This window comes from Procambarus clarkii, chromosome 57 (genome assembly GCF_040958095.1).
Source record: "Procambarus clarkii isolate CNS0578487 chromosome 57, FALCON_Pclarkii_2.0, whole genome shotgun sequence".
Lineage (NCBI taxonomy): Eukaryota > Metazoa > Arthropoda > Malacostraca > Decapoda > Cambaridae > Procambarus > Procambarus clarkii.
In genome coordinates, this window is record NC_091206.1 from 14,389,477 (window position 1) to 14,405,292 (window position 15,816).

The window sequence follows — 15,816 nt, forward strand, 5'->3', positions numbered from 1 at the left end:
AAAACCAGGTTAAAATCATTGTTCATCATTCATCACATGAGTGTCATTATTTTGAGGAGCACTGGACAAAGATTAGAGTTGTGGCCACTTCCTGCACGCGAGAGGAAGCCTCTATCAGGCCTGGAACGTACCTCGATAACAGTAGGCTAGTTACTAGCGCGGTACCTTGTGCAGAAGAACAGTCTCCTGACGCGGTTCCTGGGATGCCGTGGATTCTTACGTCGCATCTAGTGCAGTGAAACAGTCCCCCTTGAAGTGGTATCTTGGCACTCGCGTATTGGCACCCAGTTCTTCTTACCACTGACACTTTTTGTCTCCTTTGGCGAGCCATTAGTGTGTTTGCCTTTAATGGCTCCCGCTCGTACAGTGGAAGATAATACAGACCTCTTATGTGGTATAACCTTTACATAGCACCGGATATCGAAGTTCCGGTCTCACGATTTTTATAGTTTCGTAAATTCTGTATCATATTTAGAGAATGTAAAATTATCTTCATATTTCAATGCCATGAGAGTTACTTACTCGGGAGATTCTTCAACCCATGCGGAGTGAGCTTCTTGCTATTACACATAATTTCAACAACTGAACTATATACTATTTTTGAGGATTGCGATATAGCTTTAACCTGTAACCTAGCCAGTCTCGTGTGTAAAACTCGCGGCAGGAAGGATGTCGTAATAAACTCTTTTTGTATTGATAACGGAAGGGGTGTCAGGTGTCTAGTTTCAAGGTCCATGATAAACTGGCAGCAGCAGATACCACCAGCAAGAACACAGGCCAGAAAAGATACCACCCGCAAGAACACAGGCTAGAAAAGATACCACCTGCAAGAACACGGCCCAGAATAGATACCACCAGCCAAGAATATAGTCCAGCAACAGATTCTTTCACCTAAAACCACAGGCTAGTATCTGTAACTACCAGCTTCGTCACTGTCTGTGTAGTGTATGTGGTGACGCGTTATATATATATATATATATATATATATATATATATATATATATATATATATATATATATATATATATATATATATATATATATATATATATATATAAAATAACATGATGTGCACCATATAAATATATTTTCTCTGATGAAATGTATTTATAATCAATGATACGTATAAGCAATGATATATAATATAAACTGCAAAAATTTATGTTAAGTTTAGATAGCATACATTTTTGGGTGTGTTTTGGGAGTGCTCCAGACATTGGATTCCCCGGTCACTAACCCTCTTTTGTCCTCTTACTCTAGCCTGGTGCTTCTATAGTCTTTAGACAAGTTCTGAACCAATGGACGATATAGGAATTTGAGACTATAGTTCTCTCGTTTCGCTGATGTAACCGGTGAATCGGGGATGGGACCAGATCTAGCCTATCCACCTTGAGTCTTACTGCCTAACATAAGACCAAAATAGGACGTGGGCTAATATCTGACGCGAGAAAACTTAATTTGCAGTTCAATATTAATAAACAAGGTACAAAAGTTCATTTATTCAGTTGCTAAACCTAAATATAAAACGATATTTGTGAATATATACTCTTTTTTTTTTTACCTTTAACCAATTAATGCATTCAATTTCTTTACTTATTTATTAAGCAATTATTATTATTTATTAAATATTTATTTACTTATTAAATATCTAACAATATTTCAGCACAGCTCAAAGCAGGAAGAACTGAGGTGCTTCAGGACCAGCAACTCGGTATGCAAGAGCCGACAGGACTGATCTCATTTCTACCTGTCAAATACTGAGCAAGCTAAATTGTGTGAACATGCATTTTATATTTTTATAATGACAAATCTCGCGTTAGCAAAGTTATGCACTACTGAGTTTCGCTAGTAACTAGCTCAGTAACCGCGACGAGCTTTAACCTTGGTAAAGGAAGATGTAGGTAAGACTAAGAGGCTTCCTGTCGATAATGTAAACTAGAATAGCCTCAAAAAATTATATCATGATCTAACATAGTTTACCTTTCCTCAATCAAACACTCTATAGAAAATTGTAATCTAAATTTTCTGTCATTTAATTTAAGGGCTAACTCTCTTCAACTGTTCTACTGACTTTTTGTAACTATTGTTCATCTCATAACTACATTATTATAGACTAAATTTTCCTCGAGGAAACCTAACAAAAAATTCTAATCAAACGAAACCGGATACAGAGAAGAAAGGATATTTAATAAAGGTGTTTTATTGTTAATTTAGATCTGTTTAGATCAATTTATTTTCTTATCATCAATGTTGTGATAAGGTTAGAGATATTAATATTGGTATTCCACGCTCTTCTAACAAAAACGAGCCATATTAGCAAACAGGCCGGTCCATGGAGCTTGTGAATACTAAAACTCCGTTTGACCAGACCACACACTAGAAAGTGAAGGGACGACGACGTTTCGGTCCGTCCTGGACCATTCTCAAGTCGATTGTCAGTTTTAAGATTATTATTAAAAATTATTAGTTTTAAGATTTGCCCGGTTACGTCGCCTGAAAAATATGTACTTTCACAACCAATTGTATCTTTCTTGTATAAATAAATAATAAATAAATTAGTAGTCTTACAAACAAAACATTAATGCTACACAATTTATGAATACAATGTAATACAACCAGTGTGTATTTTTCTTCATAAATAAATTTAATTTTTTATTTGAATTTATTAGTAGTATTATTATTAGTTTATCTCTAATTCTTGGATTTGTTCATGTTCAACTAGAGTGCTGCTGGAGGCGGGAACAGGGCAAGATCGGAGTCTTACTGCCATGTACCTCATGCAAGCTAAGCTTTATATTATTACAAGTAACTATAATTATTGTAATTTTCATTACCTGTTATTCACAGGATTATCTCTGCACCCACGGGTGGTGAGTAGGACCATCTCTCGGCTCTCCAGCATCTATACATCCAGTAATGATTTTCATTCCATGGCGCGAGCAGCTCGCTCTATTTTCCAAGGAGGAGCTCCTCTGGAGGACCACATGACTCCATCCTCCGGAGCGTGATGGCGAGGGCGCAGGTGGAGGACGAGTTGCTGAGGTCCTTCATGATGAAGCGACCGCAAAAATTGGGTTTCTTAGTGTCGACTGCTTGGAAGAGACGATGGTTCATCCTCAACCGCAGAAATCTTATTTATTACAGTGGAGACTTAGTGGTGAGCTCACTTTTGTGTGTGTAGGTCTGACATTCAACAAGTGATACATGTAGAATCTTTGTTCACATTTAACAATATTGATGTGATTATCACCATAATAAGTACTCTTGTTGGGGAATGTACCCTGCGGCTTCAGAGACGACGACCGCTATCTTTTGCTGGGAATATCTGAAATATTTTAATGTTCAACGTAGGATTTGCTTCGAGGGTTTCAGAATGCAGACTGTTTCATATGTTAATGGGGGTAACATGCTTTCTACCGGACAATAATTAACCTGTAGAACAGGATACTTGCCGAGGCCGCTGAAGACACATCAGTGGTCTGTAGTCCTGCTCACGTGTCAGAAACTGTAATACATCTTTCGTATCTCTCCAGAGAGGTACCACAAATATGGTGCAAGAAGTGAGTCGAAGACGAGACGAAGTATTTTTGAGATCATACGGGTCACTCATGCTTACGCATGTCAAAAATTGTACAGTACATAAAGGACATTTTAAACGTAAATTGTATGGAATAATCTGCCAATAGTTGTTGCATAGTTTTCAGGTAACCTAATACCTGCAACCGAAGGCTTGTGTATCTTAGAATTACTTCTTTCCCCCCAATGCGAAGAGCGGGCCGAAAAAAGAGCGCCGACGGCTGGAGCTGTACCAGGTGGTGTGGGTGGAGGTGGTGGACACCACCGAGTTCGGGCGCAAGTGTGTCTTCCAGGTGTGCCACCAGGTCTCCCCGTACGAGCGTTGTGTCCTCTACATCGCCGCTGGCACGGAGCGGGAGCGCTCCCAGTGGCTTCAGAAAATACGCTCATGTGAGTTTTGGTTTTGTTAGCGGTTGAGTGTATATCATGAACCGGTTGGTATTATATCTTGCGCTCATCTCACACCAGTACTTAACTGCTGTCAGCTAACTGTTTTTTATAGAGACTAACGTGTGTGTGTGTCTGTGTGTGTCCAGCAGTGGTGGCTGGAAACCAGGTGCTGAGTCAGACCTTCCACCCCCAGACCTTCGACAGGAGAAGGTGGAGATGCTGCTCGGCCGGCAAGACGGTCACCCCGTGCTCGGACATCACCTGGACCCCGGAGTCACAGCGACTCTTGATAGGTAAGCTGCCGCTGCTTCTCCCCCCCTCCCCCCCTTTCCCCCTCCCCCCCTCCCCCTCCCCCCCCGGGTCTTCTTCCCCACCTCCCTCCTACACTCTCTTTTCGTCCCTTCCTCACTCTTGCCTTCCCATCCTCCCTACCACAATTCCACTATTGTGCCTCTCAAACAAAATCTCACCGTTTCTCTCATGGTTCGATCTTCATTCCTACCACACCTCCCGTTATCTCCTCATTTTATGTTCCCTTCGTACCTATCTCACTCCCATTCCATCGTTCCTCCCTCTCTCACTCCCTTCCTCCTTCTCACTAGTGGTGCTCGGGAGTATTTGGTCGTATATGATTTGTTTCACCAGCAAAAGCAATGACGCAGATGTGTATGGAGATGTGATCATTGAAATATTGAAATACCTACTTAATGCCCACCTGTATCAGTTGCCTGCAGGAATCTTCTGTGTTCAGTAATTCCCATCAGAACTATTTCAACGAGTTTTTGTACATTTGTCATGACTGTGCGTGTTTGTATACGTGTGCCTGTCTACGTGTCCCTGTCCCCCCCCAATAATTGAGAGTCCGTCTCTTCTGACAGGCAGCCCCACGCTCTCCAGCTCCTCACCGACCCCTCAGGTGGACGAAGCACCCGTAGAGGTGAGAGTCGCCTTCACTCACATATCTGACAAAAACCGCGTCACATTGCTAGGCTTTTGGCACCAAGATGTTTCCGTGGTCAGGTCTGGCCTGTCGGGGGCTCCCATCACTGACATGTGCCTTCGACAACGATTCCTCAACCTCCTTGCTATCTCTAAAACCATTGCATGCAACTACTGTATTACCTAAACAACACCCAAGGCCCCTGCGGAGGGGGGAAAATGAGTTATAGATCCCCGTGCATATTACAGCCCCTGTTACCTAGCAGTAAAATAGGTACCTGGGTGTTAGTCAGCTGTCACGGGCTGCTTCCTGGGGGTGGAGGCCTGGTCGAGGACCGGGCCGCGGGGACACTAAAGCCCCGAAATCATCTCAAAATAACCTCAAGATAGTTCCATATTCATAGATATAGATAACCTGAAGATTGTTCCATATTCATAGATAATTCAGACATAATTTTTAGATATTAAATTATACGTTAGTATATTACAGTCATATTGATATGTTACTCAAATGGTTATTGAAGTAAGCCTTTGTCAGGTCTCAAGCGGGCCTTTGACCTCAAGATATTGACCTCCTGTAATCTTGTGTTACAGGATGCTGAGAGTACTGACGGGGCTGCGCAACCTGATAATAAGGTAAGAAATATTGGAATGATGTGTGTGTGTTGTAGTTGTGTTACAGATATTTCTTGTAGCTGAGTTACATTGCCATGTTTCTTCCACTACTGTTCTCTTCTACAAGTCACTTGAATCTCAGACTTTCCCTCACGCATATCAAGGAATGTGTCGTCAAGTCACACTAGTACACACACTCATTACAGAGTGTATGTTCACACAATTGACTCAGGCACAATTGACTCAGTTTTGTCTTGTTGCTGGTGTAGAGTTCCTGAGAAACAGTAATAATTTAACCTAAGATCTAACCAAAGTATACTAAATATATATATACTTCATTAGGCATAAGATTGTGTATATTTAGCTAATCTATATCTTCAAAATAGCATCTGTCCAAAGGTGGTCAAACGCTTAGGGTTAGCCTCACTCAACTTTCCAACATGAAGCATGGGAGGTATGGGAGTGTCATAGGCCAGTCGGGGTCGGCGCCAGTGCCACACTATAAGAGATATGGGCATCTCTATCGATCCCTCTTTGATTTTCATGGTCTTTAATAAAATCACGGATGTATTTTCCGTAAGGTTTTTAACCATTTCTTTCCGTGCTTTGTAATATTATTATTTTTTGTGAGAGGGTGAGAGGTGGGCACTACAAGGTGGGCACTACAAGGTGGGCACTACAAGGGTGTCATTACAAAAGTGTGAAAAATAACTTTCAATTGTAGTAATTATGACATGTAAAAATGTTGTTGTCGTCGTCACAGGAAGCTCCATTGATCGTAGAAGCCTTGTACCACTACGAGGCCAACAGGCCGGGGGACCTGACGCTAAACAAGGTGGGTAGGTGTGTGTGTGTGTGTGTGTGTGTGTGTGTGTGTGTGTGTGTGTGTGTTAGTCTGGTCAGCAGGTGTAAGAGAACAGTGGAGTACTGTAGCACGAGAGTGTGAAGGTACTGTGAAGTACCGTAACACAAGAGTATGAGGTACCATAGAATACCATAGCACGTGTGTGAGGGTACCATAGAATACCATAGCACGTGTGTGAGGGTACCATAGAATACCATAGCACGAGTGTGAGGGTACCATTGAGTACCGTAGCACGTGTGTGAGGGTACCATAGAGTACCGTAGCACGTGTGTGAGGTACCATAGAGTACCGTAGCACGTGTGTGAGGTACCATAGAGTACCGTAGCACGTGTGTGAGGGTACCATAGAGTACCGTAGCACGTGTGTGAGGGTACCATAGAGTACCGTAGCACGTGTGTGAGGTACCATAGAGTACCGTAGCACGTGTGTGAGGTACCATAGAGTACCGTAGCACGTGTGTGAGGGTACCATAGAGTACCGTAGCACGTGTGTGAGGGTACCATAGAGTACCGTAGCACGTGTGTGAGGTACCATAGAGTACCGTAGCACGTGTGTGAGGTACCATAGAGTACCGTAGCACGTGTGTGAGGTACCATAGAGTACCTTAGCACAAGAGAGTGACTGTCTCTGTCTCTCCCCAGCACGACGAACTGTTGGTCTTGGACAAAACTTTGGACGAGAACTGGTGGCACTTCAAAAACATCAACACTGGGTGAGTATGAGGCACCTTCCTTGATCCCTGGCACCCCTGGCAACCCTGGCACTCTCCATCACCCCTGGCACTCTCCATCACCCCTGGCACCCCTCCCTCACCCCTGGCACCCCTCCCTCACCCCTGGCACCCCCTCCTTCACCCCTGGCACCCCCTCCCTCACCCCTGGCACCCCCATCACCCCTGGCACCCCCCATCACCCCTGGCACCCCCCATCACCCCTGGCACCCCTTCCTCACCCCTGGCACCCCTCCCTCACCCCTGGCACCCCCTCCTTCACCCCTGGCACCCCCTCCCTCACCCCTGGCACCCCCCATCACCCCTGGCACCCCCCATCACCCCTGGCACCCCTTCCTCACCCCTGGCACCCCTCCCTCACTCCTGGCACCCCTCCCTCACCCCTGGCACCCCCTCCTTCACCCCTGGCACCCCCTCCCTCACCCCTGGCACCCCCCATCACCCCTGGCACCCCTTCCTCACCCCTGGCACCCCTCCCTCACTCCTGGCACCCCTCCCTCACCCCTGGCACCCCTCTCTCACCCCTGGCACCCCTCCCTTACCCCTGGCACCCCCCTCCTTCACCCCTGGCACTCCTCCCTCACCCCTGGCACCCCTCCCTCACCCCTGGCACCCCTCCCTCACCCCTGGCACCCCTCCCTCACCCCTGGCACCCCTCCCTCACCCCTGGCACCCCTCCCTCACCCCGTGACACCTGTCCCTCACCTCTGACACCCCACCCAACAATTCACCACAACTAAGCCACTCCCCCATCATGCTAATCCCCGCGGCTCATCAATTATACCATTGTGAACGACAAGTTTTGAGCTGAACCTTTGTAACTTTGTTTTTGTACTGACACGAGGAGTGACAACGACGGTGCTTTCTGTTGGCAGAGCTCACGGCGTGGCCCCGAGTAACTTCGTCAAGGTGCGAGACCACAGCTTCCTCAAGGAGTACGAGTAAGTTCGGCACATGGGCTGGACGGTAGAGCGACGGTCTCGCTTCATGCAGGGCGGCGTTCAATCCCCTGGCCGTCCAAGTAGTTGGGCACCATTCCTTTCCACCCCGTCCCATTTCAAATCCTTATCCTGACCCCTTCCAAGTGTTATATAGTCGTAATGGCTTGGCGCTTTCCCCCCCTGATAACTCCCTCTCCCTCCCTTGTATTTTTTGTATACTAAACATTCTTCAGTGTGGCACACTTGTCTAGTGTGACACGCTTATCGAGCGTGACAAATATCCTCGAGTGTGAGTAACTCGTTCAATGTGTTCGGGGTTACATGAACTTCCAGGTGATTCTGTTTCGGAGAGTCATCTCCTTTTTAATTCATATTGGTAAATGTCTTCTTCTTCTTTCCCATCCCAGTTCTCATTACTTTGCATTTATCTGGGTTGCAGTCTAGCAGCCATTTCTTCCACCATTACTGAAGCTTAGCTATATCCTTGTGTCTTTTTTTTTTACAGTACCTGTGTGTTAAAATTCTTCATTAATTTTATATCATCTGTGTTTCATAACTTGTTTGGAACCGTATCAAATGCTTTCTGGCAGTCTAGGAAGGTACAATCTGCCTCTACTTATCTTCCCTGTTTTATCGTTGTCATAAAAACTCCAGCGGGGTTCATTACGCGTCGCTTATCTTTCGTGAAGCCACGTTTGTTGATAAAGTTTCCACCCTTTAGATGAATCACTAATTTCCTTACCTTTCCTTCCCATTGTTTCCCTTCCTAATATTTGGCAAATAATTCATAAAAACTAACATCTGTTATTTAAGGTCTTTTGTCCAGACATTTCTTAGAATATAGGTTCCAGTGCCCGTTGGTGTTCGGCATTCCTTCGGTATTTCTTGTTAGTCATTTATATTGTTGGACCTGATGCTTTTGTTGGACCTGATGCTTTTGTTGGACCTGATGCTTTTGTTGGACCTGATGCTTTTGTTGGACCTGATGCTTTTGTTGGACCTGATGCTTTTGTTGGACCTGATGCTTTTGTTGGACCTGATGCTTTTGTTGGACCTGATGCTTTTGTTGGACCTGATGCTTTTGTTGGACCTGATGCTTTTGTTGGACCTGATGCTTTTGTTGGACCTGATGCTTTTGTTGGACCTGATGCTTTTTGTTGGACCTGATGCTTTTGAAGAACCTGATATACCAGCAACCAGTATAATAAGAATTCAGACTTACATTAGAGGGAAAGGTAATTATCAGGGGAGAAAAGAGTATGATTATATAGTACTTGGAAGGAAAATATGGACAGGCTAAAAACCTAGGATGTGAGGACAGAGTGAGGGAAATTTGCCCACCCATATGCACCGCTGGGAAATGGAACGCCGACCCAGCAAGATCGACGTTCCATTATTCCCAGACCATTATTATTGTTCCATTATTCCCGTTCCGACCCAGCAAGAAGTGAGCCTTGCACCTTACCAACACAAATAGTTCAGTGCCTGTACTTCACACGCCGCGAAGCTTTCTGAATGTTTTGAAGTGACGCGAATGTGTGTTCGTGGGTCGACAGGTGGTACCTGGGGCCCGTAGGGAGAGAGGAGGTGGAGCAGCTCCTGACGAAGGCGGCATGCGAGGGAGGCTTCGTGGTGCGGGACTCGGCCACCAGACCCGGCTTCTACACTCTCTCCGTCTTCACCACAACGTGAGTCGTACTCATGCACCATCACAATCTGCGTACGCTCTCGCTAACATATCAACCCGTCCTCTTAAAAATAACGTCACTTTTGGCTCGTATGCGCGCTATGGCCAAATTTGGACGTAATTTGAAATGAAATCTACTCACAAAAGTGACGTACTGTTCCGTTTTCTGTTTGAGTCGTCCGGTTTACTCGGCAAGCTTAGAAAAGGATTCTTTCCATTAACGTTTTTCATACCGTTTTGAAACTTTATGAGAATTTCCTGCCCACCTAACCTATCAGAGGACCCTTAACTTACTGTTGTTGAAAAAAAAATCCCAAATTTATATTCATTTTTTTTTTCATTTTCAAATTACGTCCATATTCGGCCATACGGACAAACGGTCAAAAGCGACGTTCTTTTTAAGACGACAGGCTTATGTTAACCCATTGAGACATTGCCCTTACTAATGAAAAGTGGTGTGAGTTTCCTTGGCCAATATAACATTAGTATTATCGTACTAGGACACTGATATTTAGTTTAGTTTAACGACATGTCTGTCATGTAGTGAAGCATGTGAAGCGGCACATTGACACGTTTACCTGTGGCTAGTTTCTAGAGTTCTTCAACTTTAACAGCCTCGCCAGGAGCCTGGTACCCGTCCTGCAGTAAACTGTCTAGTTTCATCTTAAAACAGTCTCCGTGGTGTAGTGGTAAGACACTCGCCTGGCGTTCCGCGAGCGCTATGTCATGGGTTCGTATCCTGGCCGGGGAGGATTTACTGGGCGCAAATCCTTAAGTGTAGCCTCTGTTTAACGCAACAGTAAAATGTGTACTTGGATGAAAAAACGATTCTTCGCGGCAGGGGATCGTATTCCAGGGACCATAGGATTAAGGACTTGCCCGAAACGCTACGCGTACTAGTGGCTGTACAAGAATGTAACAACTCTTGTATATATCTCAAAAAAAAAAAAAAAAAAAAAAAAAAAACGTCCCTGTCTCACCAGAGTGGACCCTCCAGTGAGGCACTACCACATCCGCCGTGACGAGGACGGGTTCTACTACGTGTCCCAGTCGGTGAGAGGACGCAGCGTGCCCGAAATGGTAGACCAACACCGGCACAACCCCGGTGGCCTCTCCACCAGGCTCAAGCCCATCACCAGGGACCTCGAGCCCAAGACCACAGTCATTGGTGAGTATCTGACCCCATCACCAGGGACCTCGAGCCCAAGACCACAGTCATTGGTGAGTATCTGACCCCATCACTAGGGACCTCGAGCCCAAGACCACAGTCATTGGTGAGTATCTGACCCCATCATCAGGGACCTCTCGCCCAAGACCGGTGAATATGAGGTCTTGGATGAGGAAATATTTGACCCAACACGTCTTAAAATTACATAATTGTTGCATTATAACTATAAAATTTCTAAGCCTCACATTTAGGACTAAAATACTTTCTACTCTCTCTGGTTTTGTCAAAAGAGCAACATATTATCACAACAAAATCTTGAAATATAACATAATGTAGTATCAGATGTTATTAAGACCAAGAGATACGAGCAACTTACGGAAAGAAATATCTGCGGGATTGCAGAGCATCTGAAGATTGACCCAAATGAGTTGCGGCTGCTCGATTTTCTGTCTTCGGGGGAGAGCAGGGTCGTGCGAAGAGGTCGCCTGAGGGACATCGAAGTCGTCGTCAAGGTGATGAAACCAGACGTCACTCTGGAGAGTTTCATGGAGGAAGCCCAGATTATGGCGTGAGTAATGCTGAACTGTAAGAGTATCATGCTTGCCATTACACGCCCATACCCACTTGAAACACGTCCACGCCCACTTAAAATTCCTCTCACCAACCTTGGACAAGTCCACGCCAACCTTGGACACGTCCATGCCAGCCTTGGACAGGTCCACGCCAACCTTGGACAGGTCCATGCCAGCCCTGGACAGGTCCACGCCAACCTTGGACACGTCCATGCCAGCCTTGGACAGGTCCACGCCAGCCTTGGACACGTCCATGCCAGCCTTGGACAGGTCCACGCCAACCTTGGACAGGTCCACGCCAACCTTGGACAGGTCCACGCCAACCTTGGACAGGTCCTTGCCCACAATAAACATGTCCTTCTCTAGTTTAAGCACGTCCCTCCTCTTAAGGCTCACATCCATCGCATCTTGAGCGAACACTATTGCTAATCAAAAGCCCCCAAAACAGTGACCACTGGTGGTAAAAATAAACCCCTTGAGTAGTTCCTAAACCTGATGCCTCGTGTGTTCCCCCAGGGAGCTCCAGCACCCTAACCTGGTGCAACTGTTGGGCGTGTGCTGCCAAGACAACTCCTCCTACATCGTCACCGAGCACCTGCCCATGGGCTCCCTACTCTTCTTCCTTCGCAACAACGAGAGCGTTTTCCTTAACAAAACCAGCGTTCTCTTGAGCATGAGTGAACAGGTGACTATCAATCCTATCCTTCACTTGAGACTCTACGACCAGGTAGCTACTAGTACTGTTCTTCGTTAACGGATGTCAGAACAGATAACTGTATACCAGGATAAAGGACGTCATGTTAATGCTATAATGTTGCTTGTTACAATTGTGTTCGTAATATAAACAATTGCCCCTCGTTACAGCTGTGTGCTTGAGATATAATGAGAGCCCTCATTAGAGGTGTATTATGGTATAATGAGTGCCCCTTCATTACAGGTGTGTTCTGCATTAGCGTATATGAATTCTCGTCATCTCATTCATCGCAATGTCTCTGCCAGAAACTGCTTCGTAGGACCCGATTACCTGGTGAAGTTGGGTAACTTCCGGCTTTGTAGGTGAGGACCCAACCCCATTACTGCCTCTGTAGGAGAGATCCGGCCTTAATACTGCCTCTGTAGGTGAGATCCGGCCTTAATACTGCCTCTATAGGTGAGATCCGGCTTTAATACTGCCTCTGTAGGTGAGATCCGGCTCTAATACTGCCTCTGTAGGTGATGACCCAACCCCAATATTGCCTCTGTAGGTGAGACCCAACCCCAGTACTGCCTCTGTAAGTGAAGACCCAACCCTAATACTGCCTCTGTAGGTGAGACCCAATTATAAGTATCGTATTTACTGTAAGCAAGATCCGGTCTGCACCAGCCCGTCCTCCTAAAGCTCCACAACGTCAAGAAACTGTTGTATTCAGTACCCTAATCCTAACCTATCAGAGAACCCCAAACAGAAAATGGTACAATATGTCAATTTCGCGAGCCGCTACCATCTTCTAGTACACAAATGTTTGGCCTTACTTAATAGCCGTTTGATCGCTGTATTGTTTCAAGCGATGGTTAGACTTATGTATTAGTGAATTTGCTTTGGTATATTTATAAGTTGTCTTACATGGGTCAATTGGAACAGGCTCGCAAGGGCCAATAAGAACTGCTTCGCAACAGCCAATAGACTTACGGGCTATTCATGCCCGTGCCATCTTTTGGGTGGCTTAATCTTTATCAATCAATCAATCAGTCAATAGACCTTCTGCAGTTTCCTCTTATCATATGTCGTTACTGCGTCACACCTCGAAGCCTCTCCCTCCTTCAGACAAGTGGAGAGCGACCTCTACGTTGGCTTCGGTGGGTCCTGCTTCGCCATCAAGTGGACGGCGCCAGAGGTCCTGTGGTTCTCAAAGTTCTCTTCTAAGTCAGACGTCTGGGCCTTCGGCGTGCTCCTGTGGGAGGTATTCTCCTGCGGCAAGATCCCCTACGGCAGGAGGAACAACCAACAGATTGTTGATTATGTCTCCCAGGGTAACCGCTTGGACCAGCCAAGGTTCTGCCCGGACGCTGTCTATCAAGTAAGTCTTAAACTCTTGCAGATCTGTTTCCTTCAGCGGTCTGTATGTATACATGAGTGCATGTATAGTACAATACATACAAGTGAAGAATATAATATTCCACATTACATTTATCTCGAAATCCAATATTTTCTATGTATTAAACTGTAAGGAAATAATTATTGTGTTGGCAGATTATGATTAAGTGTTGGGAGGGAGAGGCCGAACAGCGACCATCCTGTGGACAGGTCCTCGACTGTCTGCACACCCTTCAAGACCAGGACACTTCCTTAAACTAGTGCCAATATCCTTCACTCCATTGATATCCCTCACTGATGGAGAGTTTGGCACTGAGATATGGAGTGACACAGAGATAAGGAAGTACAACCCCTGAGACTGACTATCTCCATACAACCATCACAGTGTTATACTCCAGACGGAAGGCGGGACTAGGAAGGTTATCAGGGAAAGTGCTGACCTAATGCCATTGATTTTCACCCGCCAGCCGCCGGTTGTGTACCTCAGGCAGGAGAGACTTGAAACCCGTTCTCCCGGACAAACTCGATCGGCGACAAAAAGTTTGCAAAACTGAGGCCGCGCCACAAGGTCCTCTAACGTAACTTGCGGATGAACTTGCTGTTTATCATTGATGTAAACACTTTATTATGTGGCGGAGAGTCACATAGGTAACAATAAATAATTATAATAATAATTAATTTTTTTCGGGAACAACGAGACTTTGTGTATGTATGTATGTATGTATGTATGTATGTATGTATGTATGTATGTATGTATGTATGTATGTATGTATGTATGTATATATATATATATATATATATATATATATATATATATATATATATATATATATATATATATATATATATATATATATTTGGCTTGTATCGTCCAGCCTAAGTGGTCTGCCCAATCACTTGGGCTGGACAGTATTGCTTTATGTAGGTCGGCTTTCAATCCCCGACCGTCCAAGTGGTTGGGCACCATTCCTTCCTCCCCTCCCATCCCAATCCTTATCCTGACCCCTTCTAATATAGTGGTAATGACGACGTTTTCTCCTGAGAGTTTCCTTCCCTTGTATCCTCGTCTCCCTACAGCCCGTCCTCCTAAAGTTTCCCAACGTCAGTTGTTGTTTCAGATTTAGCTACTCAGAACGAAATGTCCATGTAGCACGGGCTATGGTGAGCCCGTAAGAGAGCCCAACGGCAGAAACTGTCCTACTAAAGTGCCCTTATTAAGGTGAGGTGAGACATTCTTCTACGAAAGTATTTAATTACTCTTAATTGTTAATGTCTGTTGAGGTATATGTCTCTGCGGACCAGGCTATCTTCCACTAACAAAACTTAGTGCAATTCAATTTCTTTCTTTATTATGCACCCCATACCCATCCCGTGGGCGGTTGTGTAAAGGGTTACTGAGGCACATAATCCGTCCAGGAAAACCTTCTGCAGATAAAAATGTCTAACCTTAAAAGTCGAATGGCAATATGTAAATTATTAAAGCCAAGCACTCTTAACTATGGGGGATGTTATCAATTCAACCTCGAGTCAATTTAAGTATGATAAGGTAGGTAATTATGAAGAGAAATCGCTAAGCCGCTGTGATTATGTAGCCCTTGGAAGGAATGGACAAGAAACTGGGATCTTAAGAATTAGGTAAAGATGATAACATTGCACTAACCTTATTTTGGGATGTTGCTTCACTTATAACCGGCTCCGAGCTAAACAGCGTTGGTACAAGTAGCCCATTTGGATTATTAATAATTATATAGCTTATATATTTGGGGGATTCGGAGCCCGACTTATGGCGCCTATGATTCAATATCCAAACCTGCTTAACACAAGCCTCGCTAACTATTCCAATGGAACTTACAGGTGTGAAAGAATAGTTAGGAATTGTTTAAGGAATGGCTTAATAACTGGTGAAACTATTTCCTGGCAATTCGGATAAAACTGAAATCACACCACACACGAGCCTTTGTTGTTGTTTTGAAAAAACTTCTCTATTTTTTTTACTTCCGTATCCCTCAGGGGGTTGCAAGGAATTCATTTATCTGGCTTAAATACACATGATCTATTGATATTAATAACTTTGTATAATTCATTTAGTATAAATTTTAATTATGGAACGGTTATAATGCACCTGGATAAATTATTATTCATTTAATTCCAGGTGTAACCTCCACGAACCTATTATGTTTGTAGGGATTTACAGACGTAAAGATACCAGACGGAAGGTAAAGCTACTAGACAGACGTAAAGATACCAGACGGAAGGTAA

The 15,816-nt window shown here is 44.7% G+C and overlaps 1 protein-coding gene across 1 annotated transcript; it reads left to right on the forward strand.

The window, feature by feature from the left end:
• Window positions 1–158: 158 nt before the first annotated feature.
• Window positions 159–14,228, forward strand: LOC123745039 (tyrosine-protein kinase Btk). The gene is made up of 17 exons (XM_045725307.2): window positions 159–903; window positions 1,261–1,483; window positions 2,848–3,157; window positions 3,771–3,966; window positions 4,116–4,259; window positions 4,845–4,903; window positions 5,500–5,541; window positions 6,284–6,355; window positions 7,027–7,097; window positions 7,991–8,056; window positions 9,613–9,744; window positions 10,727–10,911; window positions 11,314–11,479; window positions 12,000–12,168; window positions 12,421–12,539; window positions 13,288–13,540; window positions 13,714–14,228. Exons 3-17 carry the CDS (start codon window positions 3,008–3,010, stop codon window positions 13,816–13,818), a joined length of 1,929 nt encoding a protein of 642 aa, XP_045581263.2. The 5' UTR covers window positions 159–903; window positions 1,261–1,483; window positions 2,848–3,007; the 3' UTR covers window positions 13,819–14,228.
• The last annotated feature ends 1,588 nt before the right edge of the window (window positions 14,229–15,816 follow it).

Coding starts and splice junctions, on each gene's coding strand:
- LOC123745039 (XM_045725307.2), top strand. CDS start 3,008: ATGGCGAGGGCGCAGGTGGAGGACGAGTTGCTGAGGTCCTTCATGATG. Junction 4,260..4,844: donor GTCACAGCGACTCTTGATAG/GTAAGCTGCCGC, acceptor CTCTTCTGACAG/GCAGCCCCACGCTCTCCAGC. Junction 4,904..5,499: donor TGGACGAAGCACCCGTAGAG/GTGAGAGTCGCC, acceptor CTTGTGTTACAG/GATGCTGAGAGTACTGACGG.